We start from the raw sequence: 22,465 nt of genomic DNA on the forward strand, positions 1-22,465 counted from the left end.
GTTCACATTTATTCTCAGATTTTATTCACAAAATTGTGCCAGTACAGAAATACTTTATTTATCCCAAAGGTGGGATAAATATCTCTGGTCCTGCAATGAATCTGACAAGGACTCTGAAAACTGGGCAGCAGTGTCATGACTGCCATGACATGCTAACTGCTCAATATCTGGGCAGTAGAGACGATATTTCCCAAAACTAACGTAATAGAAATTTTCCAACATGCTGTCAGCGTCCTGACCCATTTAGTGTGTCCTGATCCATTTAGTGTGTCCTGATCCATTTAGTGTGTCAAAGGCATTTTTAGATGTTTATTTTTTAAGAGACTTGAAAGTGTAAAAAATAAAAATGTACAAATATTGAAATTTATTCTGTACAGTTCAGTTGAAGTACAGACAGTGGTCTGGTTACGTAAATGTCCAGATCTTTAAACTGCTTCGATTTGGTCTTAAATAGTTTATATTTTTGTCTTTAACAGTGATTATGAAGTAAAACAGATACAATGTATATACTTAAAAGTACTTCAATTCAATTCAATTGTTGCAGGTGAAAATATGGTGTTATTTTTAGGTACAGTGCACGCATTAAGAACTGGGTATATTTATTACGTGACTGAGACCATAGACATGAACATTGCATAGGAACCTTGATGAGGCTTGATAGTTTGAAGTAGGACCTATTTTTCTGTAACACGGTAGCAATGGCTGACATACATCAGTATGATTGTAAGTCTCTCTTGACTTAGCTCTGTTGTGGCGTTTTAGCTGCTATTTAGGTGAGTATTTGAAGGTTTTTATTTTGATGATTTTCATAAGTCTGTCAGCTTATAATAATATTTGCGTAACTTTTAACAGACTGGCTGTTTTCTCCCCCAATGCATGAGTCTTTTTGGTTACATTTGTTCGGACAGTCTTTGACTAAAAGCTTCAGAAGAGTCACTTTATTGAGGGCATCTTATCTGACGACGTATTTTATTAATTTCAGAACACTTTGGCGTATTAATAGCGAGTGCATTGATGTTACAGACGTAAGGCTACTAGCTAGAATGTTCTGTAACTTTACTGTGTATCTAATTTCATCTACAGGTCATGCTCGGTTTTTCTATTTGCTCTGATGTGTTGTTGTAAATCGGTTTTTAACCGAGATAAAAACCTACCTTCATAAAAAAAAACAACACAAAAATGCTTTCATGTTCATAAAAGGCAGCTTTCTTTTCTTTTTTTCTTCTTCAATTTTTAAATCACATAATCACATCTTTACCTCAGAAGTGTTTAGTTGTGGACAAAGACACACCACCTCTATCTTACAACTAAGCAAATCAATGGAAGGATTCTCAAAGGAAGACATTGACTTTGCTCAATAAAATAAAATAAAAAACACTGATATCCAACAGCATGGATGTGTTATTTAGTTTAATTTGAGAAGAAATGACCTTAAATGTGAATGATAGGCCAAGTTTATTTGTCTCTCTGTCTGACTGCAGATTGGATGGGATGTCAGATAAGCGCCAGCGTACAAGAGTCCAGGGTTCCTGGGCCCAACAGCTGCCAAAACCCTCAAACAGTCAAACTGGTAATTTTAAGGTCTCCTTTTCAGTTGTGAAAATGATCATTAACGTGGCAGTATTATGCAATTCCCAGCCACATAGTGTCCTTTTATAGCACAACCAAGTTGCTATTTTACCTTGGGTTGTCATAAAAATGCTGTACATGTCAAATATAACTTCAAAAGTTTTGACTTTGTGATTTAATGCCTTGAAATTGGTCCTCTGTCTCTTTAAAAACTCCTGCTCTTTCTGAAGTCATCACAACATGGCTCCTCTATTAACTTTTTAATATTTTTTATTTTTTTGCTTTTGCTAATTGCTGCTGGCTAGTCTGAAGGAGCTGAGGAGAGGAGTAGCAGGGGAGTACTGCTCTGTGAGGCAGAAACTCTGAAGGAAAGGTGTAGTATTATGTAAAATTATATTAAATTGACCTAATTTCAAAGCATCAAGTTACAAGATCAACACTTATACATGTTTTTGTAACATCTGAAGGTAACATAGTTACTTGATTATGCTACAAGATGGCACCAGGTGCCCAGAAAATACATAATACTGCCCCTTTTAATATTTTATTTTCTTGGAGACTCACAATTCTGCTTTCTATAGTTATTGAACTATTCAAAATCAAAGGAAATGCACATTTTACCACTTTCTAAAAACAAAGGATGATGGACAGAAAATGTGATCCTTTTTTTTATTGTTATTATCATTATTTATTTTCTTTCTCCCCCTTTACAGCGGGCGGCCTAAACAATCAACCCAAAAATGTTAACGCCGCCTCTGGTACATGGGGATTTGGCAACCAGAAAACATCCAAAGCATTTGAGTTTCACAAACCCTCCAAGGTAAACTATAAAACTGATCCATGTAAGCTGAGTTTGAGTTTAAAATACTCTTAAACTTCCCATCATTTCAATCCCTGCAGCCAATAAGAGAAGTGCCCCCAGAGAAAGTAATAGAGTAAGTTAAACTCTGGTTCAGTTTTTAAGACTTATTTGGATTGAAAGCACATATTTGACCCTTTGTTACAGGGCATATTTTTAAGATTTCAGTTCTTTTAAGCAGAGATGAACAAAGAATAACAAAAAAATTTCTTTCAACAGACATTTGGGTGATTATGAAATAAGTCTCGGGCCATCTGGGGTGTCCCGGTGAGTATGATGCTAGTGAGGAAGGAAACGTGTTTAAGTACCAGACATTTAAACAAACAATCCACCATACTTGTTGAAGCTAAAACCAATCTGCAGTGGCTGTTTGAGTCCACTAGGTGGCAGCAATCACTCAAACAATCGGTCATGGATTACCTTTTGAATTTAGACAAATAAAAACGTCATCATGTCTTAGTTCGTGTCTTATGTGTACATGTAACAGAAAGAGGCTACAATGAAATTTATCTCCATCAAATGTAAATAAATTAAAACGTACTGATTGTTACTTACATCATCCCCTGTACCTCATCATTATCCTCACTACAGTGATGCTTAAAAAAAGATTTTGTCAATGAATCTGAAGGATCGCTTGTGATATTTAATCAATTAGTATCAATTACATATATATATATATATATATATATATATATATATATATATATATATATATATATGTTATTTTTGTTTTGAATGTGTTCAGGATGCGGCTGCGGCCCGGGTTCCTCACACCAGAGGAGGCTGACTGGATGTTCAGTAAGCTGCTAGCGGAGCTGCCGTGGTCCCAGAAGACTAACTACAGACTGGGTGGGTACCAGCAGGACCAACTCCAGACCATCTGGGCACAATGTGTGGGGGGGGGGGGAATTGCATAGTTTATAATCTAGAATAGCTTTAGTAGTTCAGCTTTTTGCTTTGGGTTCGCATTTAAACGTTTGTTTACTTCAGGTTTCGCAGATGTTTGTCTAACAGAGTTATTAATCAGAGTTGCCTTAATTTATACATGATTTATTATTTCCCATAATAACTGGAACGTCGACCAACATGTCCGGTGTGTTGAGATGATTTTGACGATGACACTCGACAAAATGTTACTCACAATTGACGACTGTAAAAAAAAGAAAGAGAAGCTTGAAGCTTTCAAGATATAAAACACTTTGAACTTTGTTGCTGAAATGTGCAAATGAACTTGGTTTATTGATTAAATTGGATAAAACCACAATATTCACTCTGTATGAAGGCATCATGTTGAGCTGAAGCCGCACTTTTCCCTCCAGTCTCCTTTCCCTCCCTGCTGGCTCTCATCCATCTGATGAGTAGCTCCGCGACAGCGCCGCTTCAGACGTGACAGCAGGATAATGTAAGCCTAGTGGGGGGTGAGAGGTCAGGGTCAGGTTTTATAAGGTCTTCATTCTTTGTCAACAACATACGTATGGTGTTGTTTTAAGGATCTGCTGAAAGAAGATGTGCTTTTGTTTCTGCCATTTTGTTTGTATTATTCTTTCTTTTTGAAACATTGAGATTATAAAAAGCTTTATATGGCCTCAGGGTCACAGTTCCAGGCTGTCTTCTTCCACTTTAGCATTTCCTTTTTTTAATAAAGTATTGTCATCTTTAGCCAGGGGGAAGGGAAGGAAGAAACACCAGAAAACAACAACAAACTGAAGAGAGAACAAGTCTGAACAGACGTTGTTTCTGCGTGGATAAAATCAAGGAAGTTGGGTCGCAAACAGACTTCCTGTAAAATGAACCAACCCGTGTGCAAAAATCTTTCCATTATTCTTGCACACGGGCTGCCCATTTGGACCACAGGATTGTAAACTTGTTCATCTGTAAATGGACTTAGAATGTTATTTTCCGTCTGATTTCATTAACACAGCCTGCGTTTCCATTACAAATGGGCACAAACCATCGTCGCTACTACACTAATGTAAAAAGAAACAACACAATTTCGGAATCGCGGTTGACCGGAAAACGTAATTAAAATCAAACGTGAGGTATTTTTACAAAGGTATTTTTTATCTTTAAAATACTTATTGCTAATATTTTTGTCTGTTTTTTTACTGAGCCACTTTAATGCTCTGACTCAGTTTTTCCATCCACTTGGCGTCTAAATTAAGCCACATACAGACTTCTAACTTTTTCTTTCCCTCTGATCCCGTCTTTTTATGGAAGAAGTGTTTAAATTCCTTCTCAAATTTATAAGCGCTCGTTCCCGGGGTCCTGTCATAATTCAGTCCCAGTACAAGTGATGGCCTGTCATGCAGTTTGTTTTGGTTTGACCGTGTTTCTGTACCAGAGGATCGGCCAAAATAAGCAAAGAGCCAGAGAATCGTTTCTCGGGAGAGGCCCAAAGGCAACAAGTGAACGAGAGTCGAATTAGATTCGGTCGTCCGCTTCGCTCTGCCGTCGGCTGGAAACACGCTTAGGTGGCAAAATGGTTTGCCAGAAGCAAAAAAACCCCATTTAGGACCAGTTCTCTTCCTGTTCTGTTCAACTCGAAAAGGTTACATTTATTTACTGATATTGTTTAAAGACATTAGGGATGCCTTTATTTTGAAATTGCTGCTGTTTTCTGTGAAGTAAATTCAGAAAGGATTTTAAGGCTTGCCACAGTTTTGATGTTTGTGTTAAAGAAGTGCATTGAATTTTTAAAAAGCAAAAAAATAATTAAATGCTTTCGCTCTAATAAACATTATTGTGACGCTTTGATTGTTTCTATTTGTCCAGGTGAGGCGTATGAAGAGCCCAGGCTCACCTGCTGGTTCGGAGAGTTACCGTATACATACTCTCGCTCCACTATGGCTGCCAACACACAGGTACCTGAAATGATTAATCAGGCCTGAAACGATTAATCAGACTGATCTGATTAATCGAGATCAATCGATTATTGAAACCAGTAATCAATTAATTGTTAACTGGAGTTTACAGACTCTTAAAAAAGGCCATTTGCTGAAAGAACAGCACAGTCAGAACAGTAAGTGAGCAAAAACTGAACAGAAATATATACATGATTTATTATTTCCTCAACTCATCTCATAGTTTTAACTTCAAATTCTGTTTAAGAAAAATCTGTTAAGCGCCTTCGCTGTCCAGCTGTTCATCGGTGAATCCAAAAAGTAATCAACAGTTCAGCTCCACACTGCATTGATAAGTGAGCAGAAAGGCCTGAGCTATTCACATGTTGATGTTGGAGGTATTTTTATGGATTATTTGCTACAAATGATCAAGCGTCCACTAAAGCAATGCTGCATTATTCCCTTTTAGGCAATGGAATGTTCATGTTCCTTTCTTAAAAATGAATAATAATTATTTTTTTTGCATTTTTTAGGGTATTTTTTTCCAATACAAAGCGGTTTCTGCTGCTTTGTGATGATCTGTGATGTAATATCATTTTACATTTTACTGAAGTTTTGGGGTGAAGTGAAAGAACACCCAAATTTATTTCACACAGCTGTGTTTTTATCTTAATTTCTTGTCGCATATTTCTTTATTTATTTATTTTGACAGATTTACAATTAGGGCCATGCAAAGAAAAAGTGAAAATACAAGAATAAAGTCATAATATTATGAGAATAAAGCCATAATACTATTAAAATTAAGTCAAAATAATACGAGATCCAAGTCAAAGTACGAGAACTATAATTTACCAGAATAAAGTTGTAGTGTTATGAGCGTATTCTCGTTTAATTTCATCATTTTTTTTTCTTGTATGATATATTATTATTGTAAAATTATAACTTTATTCTCAGAATTATTTTTTGTTTTAGTTCCCGATACTCCACCGTAGATTAACAGCTCTGTGACCATGTTCTCAATATTCCCATCTTGAAACATTTTATCATCGTCTCCTCCTCCTCCTCCTCTCCACGTAGTGGCATCCGCTTCTGGTCGCCCTCAGAGAGGCGGTGGAGCAGGCCAGCGGCTGCACCTTCAACTCGCTGCTGTGTAACTTGTATCGAGACGGACACGACAGCATCGGCTGGCACAGCGACGACGAGGCCTCTTTGGGCGCCAAACCCACCATCGCGTCTCTGAGTCTGGGCGACACCAGAGCGTTCAGCCTTCGCAAGCAGCCTTCAATGGTGAGATCAGGGCGACGACAGCTGCTTTCCCCTTTCTCAAATATTTACTATTTGCTTCATTTTTACACATGGTTATTAAGCAGCGTGCCCGCACGTCCTTAAAAAAGTTTTAAATTCACGTGTCTACATTTAAAGCCTTAAAAATGTCTTGAATAAACTAAAAAAGACCAAGTTGGCCTTAAATACGTCAATCACAGGTTTTAAATTTTGGATTGTTTGATCTTGTATATTCTCTATTTTTCTTTTTCTTGTGGGATTTTTCTGTCAGGTAAAAGTTTGAGCAACACTCGGCTCTACGGACATGTGTTACGGTTGAGGCTTTCACTAACTAGCTGCTAATATATCCTTGCTAACTAGCTAGCATTTTTTGCTTAAATTTATCTCCCGTGGGCTGGATGATGTTTGTGCATTTCTGTGGCGTTTCAGACCAACAGAAGCATATTGTGGTTGAGGCTACCGCTAAGTAGCCTCAGTATTCTCTTGCTAGCTAGGTAGCTGTTTTGAGACTGTCATTGGCTGTACAATGTTCGTACATTTCTGCGTACACATAGGACTTCAATTCCATCCGTGGTGACTTTAAAAAGTCTTAAATTTGATTTGGTGAAACCTACAGAAACTCTTCTTTTTATAAATTTCTGCTCACTTTTAGGACCAGTTTGTTGGCAGAACACTAGATTTACAGTTCCCTAAAAATATTCTGTTAGATCTGTCACTTATTTGTCTTTTTTTTGTTTGTTTTTTTTTGCTTTTTAATCTTCAGTTTGGTTTGGGCATCAGGGCCAAAATTTGGCTCACATTTAGGGAAAATGTAATTTTAATTACAGCTGAAGTCAGGTGAAAAGGCTGTTAATTTCTCTGAATGCAAGTTTCAGCGGGTAAGATGCTTTAGATATAAATCAGGAGACCCCACCTTAGCAATCCATATAGCCATTTTCACTCTCATTCCAGTGAAATGAAACTCGTTTAGAGCCGCAAAAATTACATGGCCTGTTGAGGAAAAAAGTTAAATATCTACTATAGGAATTTTTTCATTTTTACAGAACCACTGTTTTTATTTTTATTTTTGGGGTTTGAAATAAAGACATTTTTAAAACTTTGTAAAAAAATAAAAAATAAAAAAATAAGATAGATAGAGTGAGTGTTTCCAATCTATAAGACAAGAAACAAAGAGATCCATAAATCATCTTCTGTTTTGGAAATTCTGATAAATAGAGAACTTAATACTAAAAACCTGGCATTTTGTATTATAAGTGTATTTAAAATCGTTTGCTGGTTCTCGCTCATTTGAAGTCAAAGGTATTCCTTTACACACTCTGATTTAAAGGTCTGAGTTTATAACTCTCGGTCCGTGTTTTGCATCGATCTGCTTCCATGTCAGGAGGACAACGGCGACTACACGTATGTGGAGCGAATCCGGATTCCTCTGAGCCACGGGACTCTGCTGCTGATGGAGGGAGCCACGCAGGACGACTGGCAGGCAGGTTTTAACTCAGTTTTAATCAAGAGTGCAAAATTTCCACAACCAAGCCTCAATGTTTACAGTAAATAGTCATGTGCTTTGACTGAGTTCTTTCCACCACTGACGGGCGGCCAGGACAGATCTGCTCCTCCCAGGGAGTTTAAAGCCTCACCTTTCAAGAAGAGACATTTATTTTAGACTCAGGCAGCTTCTTGGTTTAAATTAGTGGAGGAAACTTAAAGTGCGCAATAGAGTGAGGGTATGATACGGTTTGCAGGATAATTTCACATGGGTAAAATCATAGCTTTGTGACAAAAACAAAGGTTAATGCATTGTGTCATTAAGGGTTGATTTATTTCACTTTGTTTAGGAAAAAAAATCACAGAAAGCTTATAAATGCCAAACTTTATGAGAGTTTTGTGTTTTTTGAAGCAAAATAAAGCACTCAGCAGCCGTTTTAAAGTAAACTACAAAGCGCTATTAGCATCATCATTTAATTATTTCTACAATCGGTGCCATACAGTTACTTAAAAAAAAAAAAGATGACATGAAAAAAAAAAAAACTGTGAAAATATGTTTATATGTTAAAATCTGAATTTTTGTAATCTTTTGTGATTTTTGTTTATGTAAAAAGTGGTGGAGTTTAATCATGAAAGCAACATTTCTGGGTCACAATAGCAGAGGCTCATAAACAGTGCCATGAGGAACGCCACATAGAATCAGAATTAGAATGGATTCATTGTCATTGTGCACGAAAGCTCTTAATATTGTTAGCACACGTTCACATAAAAAATTGTATGAACACTGCTTGTACTCCCCCATGAGGTTTCTTTTTTTTTTTTTTTTCAAAGCTTTCCATTTGTTTCCCTCTCATTAAACAGAATTAGTGGAGTCGTAAAGTGACAAACTAAAGAGCAAGAGAATAAAACACGTGGAAAGTAAAGAGCCAGGGAAAAAGCTGCGAGCGCTAACAGAACATAAGATAAGGTCAGGGCTGTTTTATGTTGACGTCTCTCCAGCTGACCCAACAAAGGCATCAGTGGAGCTTTAGATTGAGTTCAGGGAGAGGAGATCACTCAGGTCATTAATCAGCAGTGAGAGTCTGAATGTCTGCCCTGCTTAAAGGGCTCCGTTTTAAAAACAGAGTAAGTTGTGCTTTATGCTAGTGTGAGTGTGTGTAGAAGATTTAAAGGATCAACAAGCATACTGGATCACCAAAGGTCCACATACTGTAAATAAGCTGATCTAAGAGTGAATGACATTTACTTAGGCTGAGAGGTGAATAAGTAAGTCTTGTTGGTGGATGCCATTTATTTCACGCCACTGTTTCTTGTTTTCTACTTTTGCTTTTTTTTTCCCACCTTTCTTTTTTAATAGACTCGGATGTTTCATCAAAATGGCGGAGCGGTGTTGACTTTCGTAGATACCAGGAAGAGCTGAGGCTCAGATGGTTTTACTGTATGACGCTGAATTTTATGAAACAGTGTTGAATTTGAGAATCTTTGCATTTTAGATAACTCAGAGAGGTAACATAATGGTCTTAACTGTGGAGTTAAAGACAAAGAGGGACATTTATGTTGAGACGGATTATTCCTCAGATTAAACCAATTGAACCCATCATTTATTTAAAATCCTTCTCCCTGTTCTAATCAGAAACAACCAATCAGAGCCAGGAAGAGGGTCTTAGTGCTGTCAGTCATGGTCTTAGTGCTGTCAATCATGCTCTTGTACGCACTGCTGATCCCACAGCTTCTGTTTTGAATGCTAAAAACTAGTTAGCATAGCCACCAATGATGGCAGTAACGGTTTTCCTGGAATGGTAAGTTGTTTCTCCACCATTAGCACATTTAGTAGCGGGATCATGCGGTTGATTGACAGCGCTAAGACCCTCCCTCCCCCTGGCCCTGATTGGTTGTTTTTCCATCAGGAGCAGTTCATTTCTTCAGACGGCAATAAGCCACCTTTACACAGATTATCTGTCTCATTTTATACCGTCACAACATAATGACAGTTTTAGCAAATGTGTAAAAAGAATATATATATTTTTATAAAAGTTACATTCTGCAGCTGTAAGTGTTGCACATTAGCAGACACTTGCCCACTTTCCCGATACTTTATCAGACTCTTCCTGGAGCATTTCAGATGCTTTCCTCATCAGTCTCTTTCTCTTCATCAGCATCAAGTGGCAAAGGAATACCATGACCGGGGCCCGCGCATCAACCTGACCTTCAGGACCGTCCACCCGGAGCCGGAGGGCCACAGGCCCGGCACAAAGATGAGGTTCACAGCAAAGAACCCGTAGGTTCCTCTCTGAGTCAGGTACTAAATGCTGGTGAAGTAAAACTTCACCGCTTAAATGAAGATATGTTTTTGAAGAAGGAGGTATGAGTTGCAGTGTAAATTATCACACAGTCCTGCTTAGTTTATATAATCAGAGAAAACTGGTCGAGGAAAGTAGTATTCAACATTTCTGAGGCTGCTGCTGCTTTTTCAAAACCTTAAAATATTTTTTTGTGGTAACTTTGCTAACTTAAAGTGCAGCTCCATCCACTGACTCCTGCAGTGTTAAATATGTTAAATAATATACTTTTTTCTGATTTCTACCCTAATGAATGAATTTCATCAGTTCGATGTAAAATCTGGCCAAAATATATTTTTGGACAACTGTTTTTGGATGACTTTCAAATGTTTGTGTTGGTTAGTAGTGTAAGAAGGATCTGGAGTGACTAATGTGTAAAGAAACTGCTCAGAATGTTCATTTTACGTTCTTTTTTTTTTAGCCCCTCGGGTCAGCTAGCGACAGGAAGTGAGTTTATTAGTGGGGATAAACGTTGTTGGAAAAATTGATCAAACAAAACTATTTTTGTTTTTTGGTTGTTTAATTTTCTTGACAAATGTTCAAATCCTAAAATAATAAAAACACAAAAGCTTTTTGGAAATTGAAGTCTGTAGTTTTCTGTTTTAGAGAAAGAAAAATGAGACTTAATGTGAGAAACTGCAAAATTATTTCAGCCACTTCATATTCTGAAGTTTGTGTCATGTGACAACATAAACCAAATCCGTCTGCTGAGCTGTAGAGTCTTTGTCTTAAACATTCTTATGTAAATGAAGGATCGACTCTCCAAATCTTTTCTGTAAAGTGAAAGTGTTGCTGCTTGGTAGGGAACTGAAGACAAACCTGAAGCTGATTTATTTTTATTTTTTATCAGACAATGAGTAAATTTGATTTATTTAGTTTGACTTAATGAAATAGATCTACAGCTGGAACCAAGATATTTACATAACTGACTAAAAAGAAACATAACATACATGGGTTTTTTTTCTCACTGCCTGAAGTTAAATCTGACCAAACCGTTCTTGATTTAGGTCAGTTAGAATTACCAAAATTATTTCTATTTCCTAGCTGCCAGAAAACTTTAAAGAATATTTTTAAGAGATATTTTTTTCCTCTTGAATTCAAAAGTTTACATACGTTTAGTCACCAACCAGGATAGCCATCTTCTAAACTGTACGACTCGATGTTTACACAATTAGACGACGGGTCACTGGATACACAACCTCGACCCGCTGGTGGGGAGCCGATCATTCCTCTGGGCTCTCCATGTACTTTATTAATAGCCCCTTTCAGCATGGGAACTCTAACTTGGTCACAACCCAACTATCCTCTGGTAAATTTGTATTGAGGTGTGATGTAACATCTCTCAGCTCCTGCAAGATGAGAAGGTTGTTTTGAAACTGAAGCTGAATTAAACGACTTCTCGGCACTATGTATTAGAGAAAAGGCTGCCATGAGGAAACTATGCAGCACAAACATGGTTTACCGACAGCTTCACGGCTAAGACTGGTGAAAAAGAAAATCACGTTTTTAAGTCATTTACTTTTTTACAGACAAAGCTGTTTTAAGACTCACCAGAACCAGCTGATAAAAACCATATAATGGAGTTTTTCTTTATTTTATTTTGTTTTATTTTTTGTGATATTGTGTGTTTGATAAAAATAAATATTTACTTTTTCTGTATTCTTAGTTAAAAGGGGTATTATGTATTTTCCAGGAACATAGTGCCTTTTCGTAGCACAATCAGTTAACTATATTACCTTTCAGTTGTCAAATATGACTTGGAAAAAAATTTGACTTCGTAATTTAAGGCCTTGAAATTGGACCTCTGTCTCTTTAAGAAACTCCTGTTCTGAAACTCTGCCTTCAGTAAGTCATCACACCATGGCTCCTCTATTAACCCTTTAGTAACATTTTTACCAGAGTTTCACTGAAAAGTGTCTCCTATAGTGAGCTCTGATGTGTCGTTTCACCAGGTGTTGGCTTATTGCTGCTGGCTAGTCTGAATGAGCTCAGTAGGCGGGGCTAGGTCCAGCCAGGTGTTTGGAACAGCTGAGGTTTCTCAAACATGCAGGAAAGAATCAAAGCAACACTCCAGGTATGATTTTGATTAGGCAATAACATTAAAACATGATGTAAAGCTAATAAAAAGTTGATTTTATGTTATACTGCCCCTTTAAAAAAAACAGTTTTGTGGCCAAAACTGTAGCAAAAAGTTTGGACAACAATTGGTTAGGGTTGACTTCTGACCTCACAACAAAACTAAACAGTGAGTTTAGCCTTTTTAGTGATGCTCAAAATTAGACTGTGTTGCCTGTCAATTGTAAGTCTGAGGAGAGTTCTTGTGAGCATGAATATTTTCACCAAACGCCGCACATAATGTTTATTTAATTTTATTTTTTTGTAGAATAAGATGGTAAATAGAAGGAAATAATGGGATCAGTGTCGGTGTAGTTCTGTCCGGTGCTCAGCATGACACAGCAAACTCCCTCCTGCTTGTGTTTACCTCAGTTTTCCACCAGTTACATCAAACAGTGTAACCATGGCCACCAAAACTTTCTCTCGTCCTTGACCTGGCTCTTTCTTTTCTCTGACCACTTTCTTCATGTCTCGTACGTCTGAACATTGAGCCGAGCAAACTGTCTTCGCAGCTCACTGCAGAACAACACATTTCTGTGTCCAAAAAGGGGAAATTTGAGAATTAGGCAACTGGGGGTTCTCATTGATTGTGGTTAAATGTGCAACAGTTCCTGTCCTGTTGTGAGATTACTGCTTAAAAAGTAGTGAAAAGGAAAAAAAAAAAAAGAAAAAAAAAAATCTGCTGAATTTGAAGTGTCCGGGTGTGTGGTCTGGAACATTCTGTACAAAATAAAAAGCACCATCTCACATTAAATTAACTAGAGACGAACATTAGATTTAATTTCGGCGCAGCGCCTTGATGTTCCAGACGAGATGACCTTGAGCACCGATTGTTCCAGCTAAGATTCACAGCGATGACGATAACAGCAAATCACTGAGAAAAACATTGTTTTGTCATTTGATTTCATAAATCAGAGCATAAAAATGGTGGATGATATTGTGTTTTATTTATCTTTTTTATATGTTATTGCAATTCTGAAATTTCTTCTGGTAGTTTTAACGAAGCGCCATGACAGACTTTTATTTCTAAACGTGTCTATTTTCAAACGTTGATATTCCAGCTAAAGCTACTACAACGACTAAGTTCATTCTCTTTAAATTTAGACCCTTGTTAGTCTACCTACGCAATTTTGCTCGATTCTCATCTCCCTTTGGTGCTCCATCTGGAATTTCTCCCATTGACTTGGATTCCTCCAGTAAAATTTCAAACGGGCCAATCAGCGAACAGAAGGAGAAGTTGTGAACGATGACGTCGATTGTTTGCTATGTTTTAGAATTACAGGCTAATCTAAACACACCGACAAAAAGAGGTGGACTGTCTGTGAACCTTAGCATTTAGATAACCAACATTGAACCTGTGGACACCAGAGGTTACTACGGCTTCCTATTTTATCTCAGTCTGGGAATCAGTCTGTGTTTTCATGCTTACTGTTAAGCACAGCCTGAAATTGTCCTGATTTGCTGGGAAGCTGTTCTGGATTCGCTCTGTTCCCGCCACTCCTGTCCTTTACTCTTCACTTTCCAGTAACGGTTGTTGACGGACAGAATCCCATATGGTCTACGCATTTCCCCGCTCCGTCACGCTGCTTTAATTAGTTCTACAATCTTAGAAACCTTCCATGAAGCTCTTTATGAGCCTGCTAATGATCCATTTTTTAAAATAAAACATCTTCAAGCAGGGAAATGTCCTAAACATTCACAACAGAAGTCGTCAACACAGGAATAGTCCACCCTTGGCCTGGGTCATTTCCTATGTGTCTTTACCTCCTGGCACCCTCCTTGTCTACTTCATCCTGTTTGGACTTTTGTATCATGTTGCAGCTGCCACTCAGGGATCTACCTCTGAGAGGGTTGGTATCTCCTGTTCTTTATTTAGCTGGAGTTCTCTGCTGGATCGGATGTAAATTACAGCCTTGGTATTCAATTGGTTGACATATCTCCCATGAAGTTCCCAAAATACGTTTTAATAGGCACTTTGGCTGGATATAATGGATTTAGGGGTGAAACGATTAATCACGACAAATTGATGATTGAAATTTGTCGTCAACTAATTGAGTAATCGATTAATCGTTAACTGGAGTGCGCAGACTAAAAAATAAAAATAAACAAGGCCAATTGCTGAAAGAACAACACAATCAGAGCGTTAATTAAGCCAAAATTGTACAAAAATAAATACGTTTTGCATTTAAGATTGAGGGGGGGAAAAAACTTTTTTACATGTTTGTCTGTCTCAAATTCTGCCAAAAAAAAAAAGTTTCTTTCTTTTAATGTATTTCTAATGTTGTTTAAATGACAAATCTGTAAAATGTGCCAATTTTTAAAATCTGATTAATCAATTAATCACTAGACAAACCAATAGCTAATAATTAATTGCAGCCCTAAATGGATTACACTAATTCTCAAAAATGTCCCCATTTTTCATTGAGCATCTTGGGAAGCTGAAATTTGTACCCTTCTTCATATTTACATATTAGTGGCTCTGTCTCGTGGTGGAATCATGGAAAACATGAAGTCACTTTGTTTCTCTCTCTGTCGCCACTATCTATCCGCCGCTCTCTAAATACTCGTCTTTCCTTTGTAAGCGTTAGCAGCTGGCGCTAACCCCATGTTAACATCATCAGTGGCTCCTTAAGTGTCTGTGAGATCACGTTCGATTGTAGTCTAAATATTTTGTGATACTTTAATTGACCTTTCAGGGCTGCACTTGGTGTGCGATTTGATTGTCTGTAGACTGACTAACTGTATATTTTTATGCCAAAAAATGGAGATAAAAATCTGTTTTCCAGCCACTTTTAGTTTTTGGTGGAATGTTATTTGTAGCCAATGTAGCCTAGCATGTACGACAGAACTGGTTAGCATCTAGACTTCTGTTCACTTTTAAGTCTCCCCCGATTGTAAGGGAAGACACAGTTTATGACATAGTGGTATGTTGGAGATTTGATCAAATCGACTAACATAAGGGAGAAGGTATGGATCCGTTTCTAAGCTAGTTCCAACTTTTGAGCCCCAACAAGGTCTGCTACCTGTACAGACAAATTAGATCGACTTGAACAAGTAGAAGCCATGGCTGCATTGGTGACAACAACTTGGGAAAACAATCAAGACCATTCAATACACCAGGTGTCACATCCCGATGTCAACATGACGAGGTGACGAAGTTGCATAGGGTCAGTAGTGGGTAACGAAAAGTCCCAATAACTACAATTCAAAGTAGCACAAGTTAATAATCACTCCACATTCAGCTCAAACTTGCTTCATATTCTCTGGCTTCTGACTCTCTGTTTGCTTTGAGCTCGCAGAAACAAAATGTTGTTTGTTCCTCCCTAATTGCAAACAGAATAAAATGACAAACCAAATCATTTCTTATATTTAGCTTTGAGACTTAAGACTTAAAAGCTTATGACTTCAATGTTGTTGCTTTTGTGAAAATGCAGCATAAACAGACACTGTGTTCCTGATGGGAGTGCTACCCACTGTCCAAGTCTCATTCTATAAATAACTGTGTTCTCTCCATGTTGCCTTTAAGTCAGTCGATAAGAAACCCCCCCAAAAAAACTACTTGTCTTACGACACTACATTCTGTTATTTACTGTGATATACATTATTTTGACAAAACTGACTGAAATCAAATTAATTTTTAATTTTTTTAATAAAAGTTTACAATTAAACAATCTCTAATGAAACAAACAGCGGTCAGGATTCACCTCAGAACGTTTGCATTACCAGGACAGAATGAATTGCAGAAGTTATAGAAACAATAAATAAACATTAAATATTAGGTCTTTGCATAAACTTTATGTTGGCCTTGCAAACTCATCGGTTTTCAAAGAATTTATCAGAAGTTAAAAGATAACTTTCTGTCATGATCCCAGGGTGATGTGGTTTTCATTTGTGTTTGTGTTTTGAACATTTACATGTTTATTTACATTTGTTAATTCTTGCCATTTTCACTTCTCTGCATTCATGATTGTTTGAATGGTGTTGCCATATCAATTCATATCTTGTTTGTATTTAGTTTCTTAGCTTAAATATTAATAATATGACCCTGAATGGTAGTCATAGTTACTCACATGGCAGTTTTGGACAAATTGCTCACCCTGGTTTTGGACCTGTCATATGGCGTACACAACATTTGTGCTTGGTTTCTTTGAGTACAGTAGACTCTTACTGTTCATAAGGAAAGAAGACATGCTGTGATTTTGCACCTTTAATTCTCCTGCTCTCTGGAGCCTGCTGACATTTAGGTTGCTGTGCTAGCAGGAGTGTCCCGTAACAATGGCTGCAAGGAGATTTGCTAGTCTGGGAATGTGTTCCTCACCCTTTCACCCTTCGGCCCTGGATAATTTTTTCACTTATATTTCTTCCTTTTTTCACCACCCCCCTCTTAACACGATATTAAGTAAAGAATACACATTTCACAGCACTGTACAATAAGTTAACACTGTGTTTCTTTTAAATTGGAAACTTTTGTTGCATTTTTTATTTTGCATGTTCAATCCAGAAGTAAATCTATGAAAAGGCTGCTTTGGATGCAAAATATGAATTTTGATATATACCTTTCTATTATTATTATTATTATTATTTTGTTTACAATTATACAACGATATAAAATGTTTGCTGCATCTTTGACCTTTTGCATGTTTTTCTTTTCTACTTCTTGGTGTCTGTAAACAGGTTGGCTAATTGTTGTACAGCCAAAGGTCATCACTGTGGCCAGCACAAGCACTAGTGTGGGAAGGTTCATGCTGAGTGATGGCTCCATGTTTCCTGGTTCATTTTGCTGCACAGCAAACATCTTGTTTAAGTTCGCCTATACGAAGATCTGTTGAAGGAGTAGTTCAATATTTGCTGAAGATTCTGTTAAAACATCCATCCATCCATCATTGTGAATAAAGGGTTGGTTAGTTGGATAAATGCAATTGGTGCTAATTTTGGAGTATGTTATTGTATCTGTATATAAAACATCTGTGATCTCTTAACACTTTAAACAAAAAAAAATACTTCAAGTTGCTACCAAGAAATGGTTTTTCAACCAAATAATCAAATTCTAAATGCAAATGTCCCAGTTCTGTGAAGTGTACCGTTTCTTTCAACGTTGATGTTGACACTAATTTTCATGAGATGATTTCCACATTCTAACCTGGAACCTGGACAGTAACAACACTTTGTTTGAGAGGAGACCTTCTTTGAAAGCAGTTTTAAACAAACTTTAGAAAGATGCCTCAAGTTTAATCTACATTCCTATTTATCTACCTATATAGCTAGTTAACAAGCTATATAGCTAGCTATCTACCTAGCTATCAATCTAGCTGTCTATTTAGCTACTTCTATAACTAGCTAGCTTTCTAGCTATCTGTCATGGTAGCAGAATGTTCTGACTTGTTCTTCCTGTAGACCTTTAGTCATCTTTGTTATGAGTTATTGCATGTTTAGGTAATTATTTCATCTGGTTTTGGATGCTGAGCAGCTGTGAAGCCAAAGTTTGTTAGCGTAAAGCTACAACAAAGACCCTAGCAGGGTATACAAAGCAGCTTTGATACTGTTTGACTCCTTAATGACTATTTTATCATTTCAGTTGATCTGGTAAAATAATAAATATGTTTTAACAAAATCTGCCCAGGAGAGGAGGGTCTGTCGGATAGTCGAACCTCGGATTCAGGAAGAGCAGTGTGGTTTTTGTCCTGGTCGTGGAACGCTGGACCAGCTCTACACCCTCAGCAGGGTCCTGGAGGGTGCATGGGAGTTCGCCCAACCAGTCTACATGTGTTTTGTGGACGTGGAGAAGGCGTTTGACCGTGTCCCTCGGGGGGCAACCCGACCCCGGATAAGCGGAAGAAAATGGATTGATGGATGGATCCAAACAAACAAAATGCATTTTCCCTAAAGGCCTTGATTAATAGTGTTAGTTTTAAATTTACCTTTGTTTTTTGTTTTTTTTCCCCCAGCCGTGTGTTTATGTTGGGGTCAGTACCAGTCGGTAGGACTGGAGGGGATTATGTCTCGGCTGCCTCTTGCTCTCAGCTGGGTATATTCCCCTGAAAATGTCATCAGCTGCTGGATGAGGGATTTGGCATAACCTGGCTAACCGCGCTTCATTTGTGGCAAGAGAAGAATAGTTGTTTTTAACTGTATAATTTGATGTATTACTGTGAATCAGCTGTATTTCCATTTTACCCTGTGTATTGTGACAGTATTTTCTTTGCTTCTCCATTTCTCCTTACTCCTGATTGTAACTTTCATGAATGTGCTTAAAAAAAAATGAAAACAAGTCACTACAGCAGAGAGGAAAGTAGTGGCTAGTTATGTTACAGAAACGTAAATAATATGCAAAAATGTATTTATATTTTGCTTTAAATGTACAAAAAATTGGAAGGAGCAAGAGATTGTGATCTGCAATAGTAAGTTTTAATGTTTCTACATTTAAAAATAGTTTCTAAAGTTGTTTAGCAAATGATGGTCAGAGGTGACCAACTTTACACAGCTCCAGACGTCACTCCCAAGACACTTTTTCTACTTGACAGAAAAAGTTTCATGTAAAAATAATGGATGACTCAATTTTTTTGTTTGTTTTGGGCACAACTCATTGACCTGGGCTAGAATGTGCTTTTTATTTCTTAATTTTCTGGTGACTGATAAGTGTGTAAGCAGCAGAAATGACCAGTTTGTTTTTGCCAAACTGTGTCCTTGTTTACCGCACACGCAGCCTTGTTGCTGTGAGGAAAACAACTGATCCCACTGGACATAAACACACAACACTTGGCCTGCTGCACTGTCTGTTGCAGTACAGTTATGTTTCCTGTTGCAGCGTTTCAGAAACATTTACAATCAGGGCTGGAAATGCAAGGTTGTGACCTCTGGGGTGGAAACTGTTTTGGTGCCTTATCCACTGAAAGAAAAATATTTTGCTGATGCAAATTACAGCACATCAATCGGTGTGCTGTAATTTGCGTTAGGTATGAACTGATGGTAGGTTTAATGCGTTCCTTGGCCTGTAACTCCATGTTGTTCCCAAAACAAATGACTATAACTTCATCATTTTTCAAATACTTGAGTATTGTTTACAGTCATAAAAATGTCCAAATATGATTACAACTCGCCTGAGATGAGCCTTTGTACTTCCAGTACTTTGAAGTACTTTGTACTGGAAGTACAAAGTACAAAAAAAACATATATTAATAAAAAAAAATTTTTTTTTTAATCTGTATCCCCTCCACCCCAAATATTAGCGCCCTTGGCTAGTTCCCGTATTAGCCCCAGTTAGCATGTTCTCTCTAAAGACATGCTGATTCTCCTCAGGTGCTCTAGGCTCTACCCACAGTCTAAAAACATGGACATAACTGGCCAGCCTAAACTGCCCTGAGGTGTGAGTTTGTACGTGACCTCTGGGTGAACCCTGCCATTCATTCACTGAGCCCCAGAGACACCAGGCCCATCCCAACCCCACCAGCAGTCATCATTTTTATGGTTGAGTTATTACATGTTCAGGTTCCTCTGGTTTTGGATGCTGTGAAGTTGTGAAGTCAACGTTTTATTAGCATAGAGCTACAGCAATCATCCTAACAAGGTAATAGTTTTGATATTGATTGACTCCTTAATGAGTAACTGTTTTAGTGTGTCATTTAATCTGGTAAAATAATAACCTATAAATAACTATATACAAGTAAAGAGGGAGAACCTACATGTATGCTGCATTTTTAAAGCCTATCTTAAAGGGGCAGTATTTTAGAGCACAATCAAGTAACTATGTTGCCTTCAACAGTTGGTAAAAAAATATGACTTAAAGAAATTAGACTTTGTAATTTAGTGTCTTGAAATTGGGCCTCTGTCTCTTTAAGAAAGCCCTGAGGAGGAGCTTTGCCTTTATAGGCGGGGCTAAGTCCACCCAGGCGTTTTGCACAGCTGAATGGCTGCCACGGGAGATTAAAGGATTTCTCAAACATGCATGAAAGAAACAAGGCAACACTCGAGGTATTTTTTTGATGAGGGAAAAACATTATATAACATGATGCAAAGCTAAAAAAAAGTAGATTTTACATGCTGCCTCTTTAAGAAAACTAAGCTTTTCATTTCACAGTTATACACTCCTTTCTTTTGGTCTTTGCAATGCCAATAAATGTGATTGATGTTTTTTGTCAAGTAACAATGAACAAGTATGGAAAAACTCAGTAGATGTGAATACTTTTAAAGGGCCCACACACACACACACACACACGCACACACGCACACACTCACAGACAGCAAGGTCTAGACTGCCGTGTTGTATCACCTGACTGGCAACAACCAACTTTCCCCTTGCTGACAGTAAATCCACTCAAAACAAACTGCGGGGTCATTTCAAAGTTCCCGTTAACAAGCTGCGCCCATGCTGAGTGCATGAGGGTGTGTTTGCTTTGGCAAGTCCCTGCGTGTGAGACAGGAGAGCAGATGACCTGTTTGCCTCCTGCGCTCCACTGACGCGTCACCAGATGAATGTGTGATGAAATCGTGGCAACTTATTTAAAGATATAACATCACTAATGAAACCCCAGAGGAAATCCCATCAGGCCATGCTTCGAAAAACTTTCTACCGTCAGAGGGACTGGCGATTCACTGACTGTGGTCATTGGTTAAAATGAAAATAATTATATCACCTGTGAAGACAGGTTTTTGATGAAATAGCACAGATATCACACTAGGGCTGGGCAATGAATCGATTTGAGCAATTAATAGAAATTTTAGGTTTTTGAAGATTTGATTTTGGAAAAATCTGGATTTTTTTCCCTTTTTTTGTTTGTTTTTTTGACAAGCATGTTGTACATCTTCTGTTTATTTGGATTTTGAATATTAGGACCAGGCTATGGATTTAATTATGAAAATAAATATGCAAGAAAATGAGAATAGTGTTAACATTACCAGAATAAGGTCATAACATTAGGAGAATAAAGCAAAAATCTTATAGCAACTTCCATATAAAAATAATGAAAAGGTTAAAACAAGGAATTTTGAGCGTTGTACATTGGTATAAATTTTGCAGATTAGAAATACTTCATCTTTTAACACATCAGCATCAAATTATCATGATACACTTCTCTTGTTTTATTGAGTTTCTCATTTCTTTCTCTTTTTTTTCCCTACCGAAATTTGAATGAATATGAAAACAGTTTGATATTTTAGATCAAGATTTGAAAAATACGTCGAAACGCAGATACTCTGAATAGACATGTGCCCCGTGTCACAGATGGAAGAAAAACGTGTGATCAGATCCCAGCAGTCCACTCTGGCTCTGACATTCCCCTCTGTCAGCAGTGACACTGATAAATATAGTCACTACAGTAACAGCCAGGCTGACGTGACACGCTGGGAGTGCTGCTGGGATCGCTGATGAATCCGAGGCTTTTCTCATCTCACTACCAGCTCTGTGCGGTCAGGCTCGTCATCCTCTTCTCCACAAACGTTTCTGGGGCAAACCTTTGCAATGTGGCGCTGAAACGGAAGTCACTGTGTCCATAACCCTTGAACTTCTTTGTTTTCTAAACTGACTTTTTTTTTTTTTATTCACCAACTAGTGTGTATACAATACACATTACAATAAACATTACAAACTGATAAAGAGCAAGAAGGGGTATTGATCTACAAAATAATTGACCAGATAATAGAACAGCCATGAAAATAAAATAATCAAACGAACAAAAAAAACAAGCAAACAAGGAGGTATATATTGAAACATATGTTAAGATTTTGCTTCTTACAACCACAAAATTGTAAAACCTGCAATTGCACTCATGTCTCTTTACTGGATGCTGAGTAGCACCAAAAAAAAGAAAAAAGTTTATTTTAAACTTGAATCTGAAAAGTAGTTTGGAATGTTTTGGTTTTTTTTCAGTTTCAAATTTTTTTTTTCTTTTGAACAAACTTTATGGCCCCAATTTAGTATCTCTTCGGAGAAACAAATCCGAAGATTAACAGAGGAAATTGAAAGCTGGTTAGCAACCAGAAGA

General features: G+C 37.5%; 1 protein-coding gene across 2 annotated transcripts; it reads left to right on the top strand.

Annotated features, from left to right (window-relative positions):
* The first annotated feature begins 613 nt into the window (after positions 1–613).
* Positions 614–20,649, top strand: alkbh3 (alkB homolog 3, alpha-ketoglutarate dependent dioxygenase). Of its 2 annotated transcripts, XM_081607742.1 has the most exons (11): positions 614–773; positions 1,482–1,570; positions 2,283–2,389; positions 2,470–2,504; positions 2,648–2,695; positions 3,174–3,277; positions 5,201–5,289; positions 6,346–6,555; positions 7,934–8,032; positions 10,191–10,333; positions 18,109–20,649. In XM_081607742.1, exons 2-10 carry the CDS (start codon positions 1,492–1,494, stop codon positions 10,314–10,316), a joined length of 897 nt encoding a protein of 298 aa, XP_081463868.1. In that variant the 5' UTR covers positions 614–773; positions 1,482–1,491; the 3' UTR covers positions 10,317–10,333; positions 18,109–20,649. The 2 variants fall into 2 exon arrangements, with proteins under 2 accessions (XP_081463868.1, XP_008408982.1); XM_008410760.3 differs by lacking the exon at positions 18,109–20,649 and having other exon boundaries at positions 10,191–10,953.
* Positions 20,650–22,465: the final 1,816 nt, after the last annotated feature.

Source organism: Poecilia reticulata, chromosome 6 (assembly GCF_904066995.2).
Source record: "Poecilia reticulata chromosome 6, P_reticulata-male-v2, whole genome shotgun sequence".
In the NCBI taxonomy this organism is placed as follows: Eukaryota; Metazoa; Chordata; class Actinopteri; order Cyprinodontiformes; family Poeciliidae; genus Poecilia; species Poecilia reticulata.

Coding starts and splice junctions, on each gene's coding strand:
- alkbh3 (XM_081607742.1), top strand. CDS start 1,492: ATGTCAGATAAGCGCCAGCGTACAAGAGTCCAGGGTTCCTGGGCCCAA. Junction 1,571..2,282: donor ACCCTCAAACAGTCAAACTG/GTAATTTTAAGG, acceptor CCCCCTTTACAG/CGGGCGGCCTAAACAATCAA. Junction 8,033..10,190: donor CCACGCAGGACGACTGGCAG/GCAGGTTTTAAC, acceptor TCTCTTCATCAG/CATCAAGTGGCAAAGGAATA.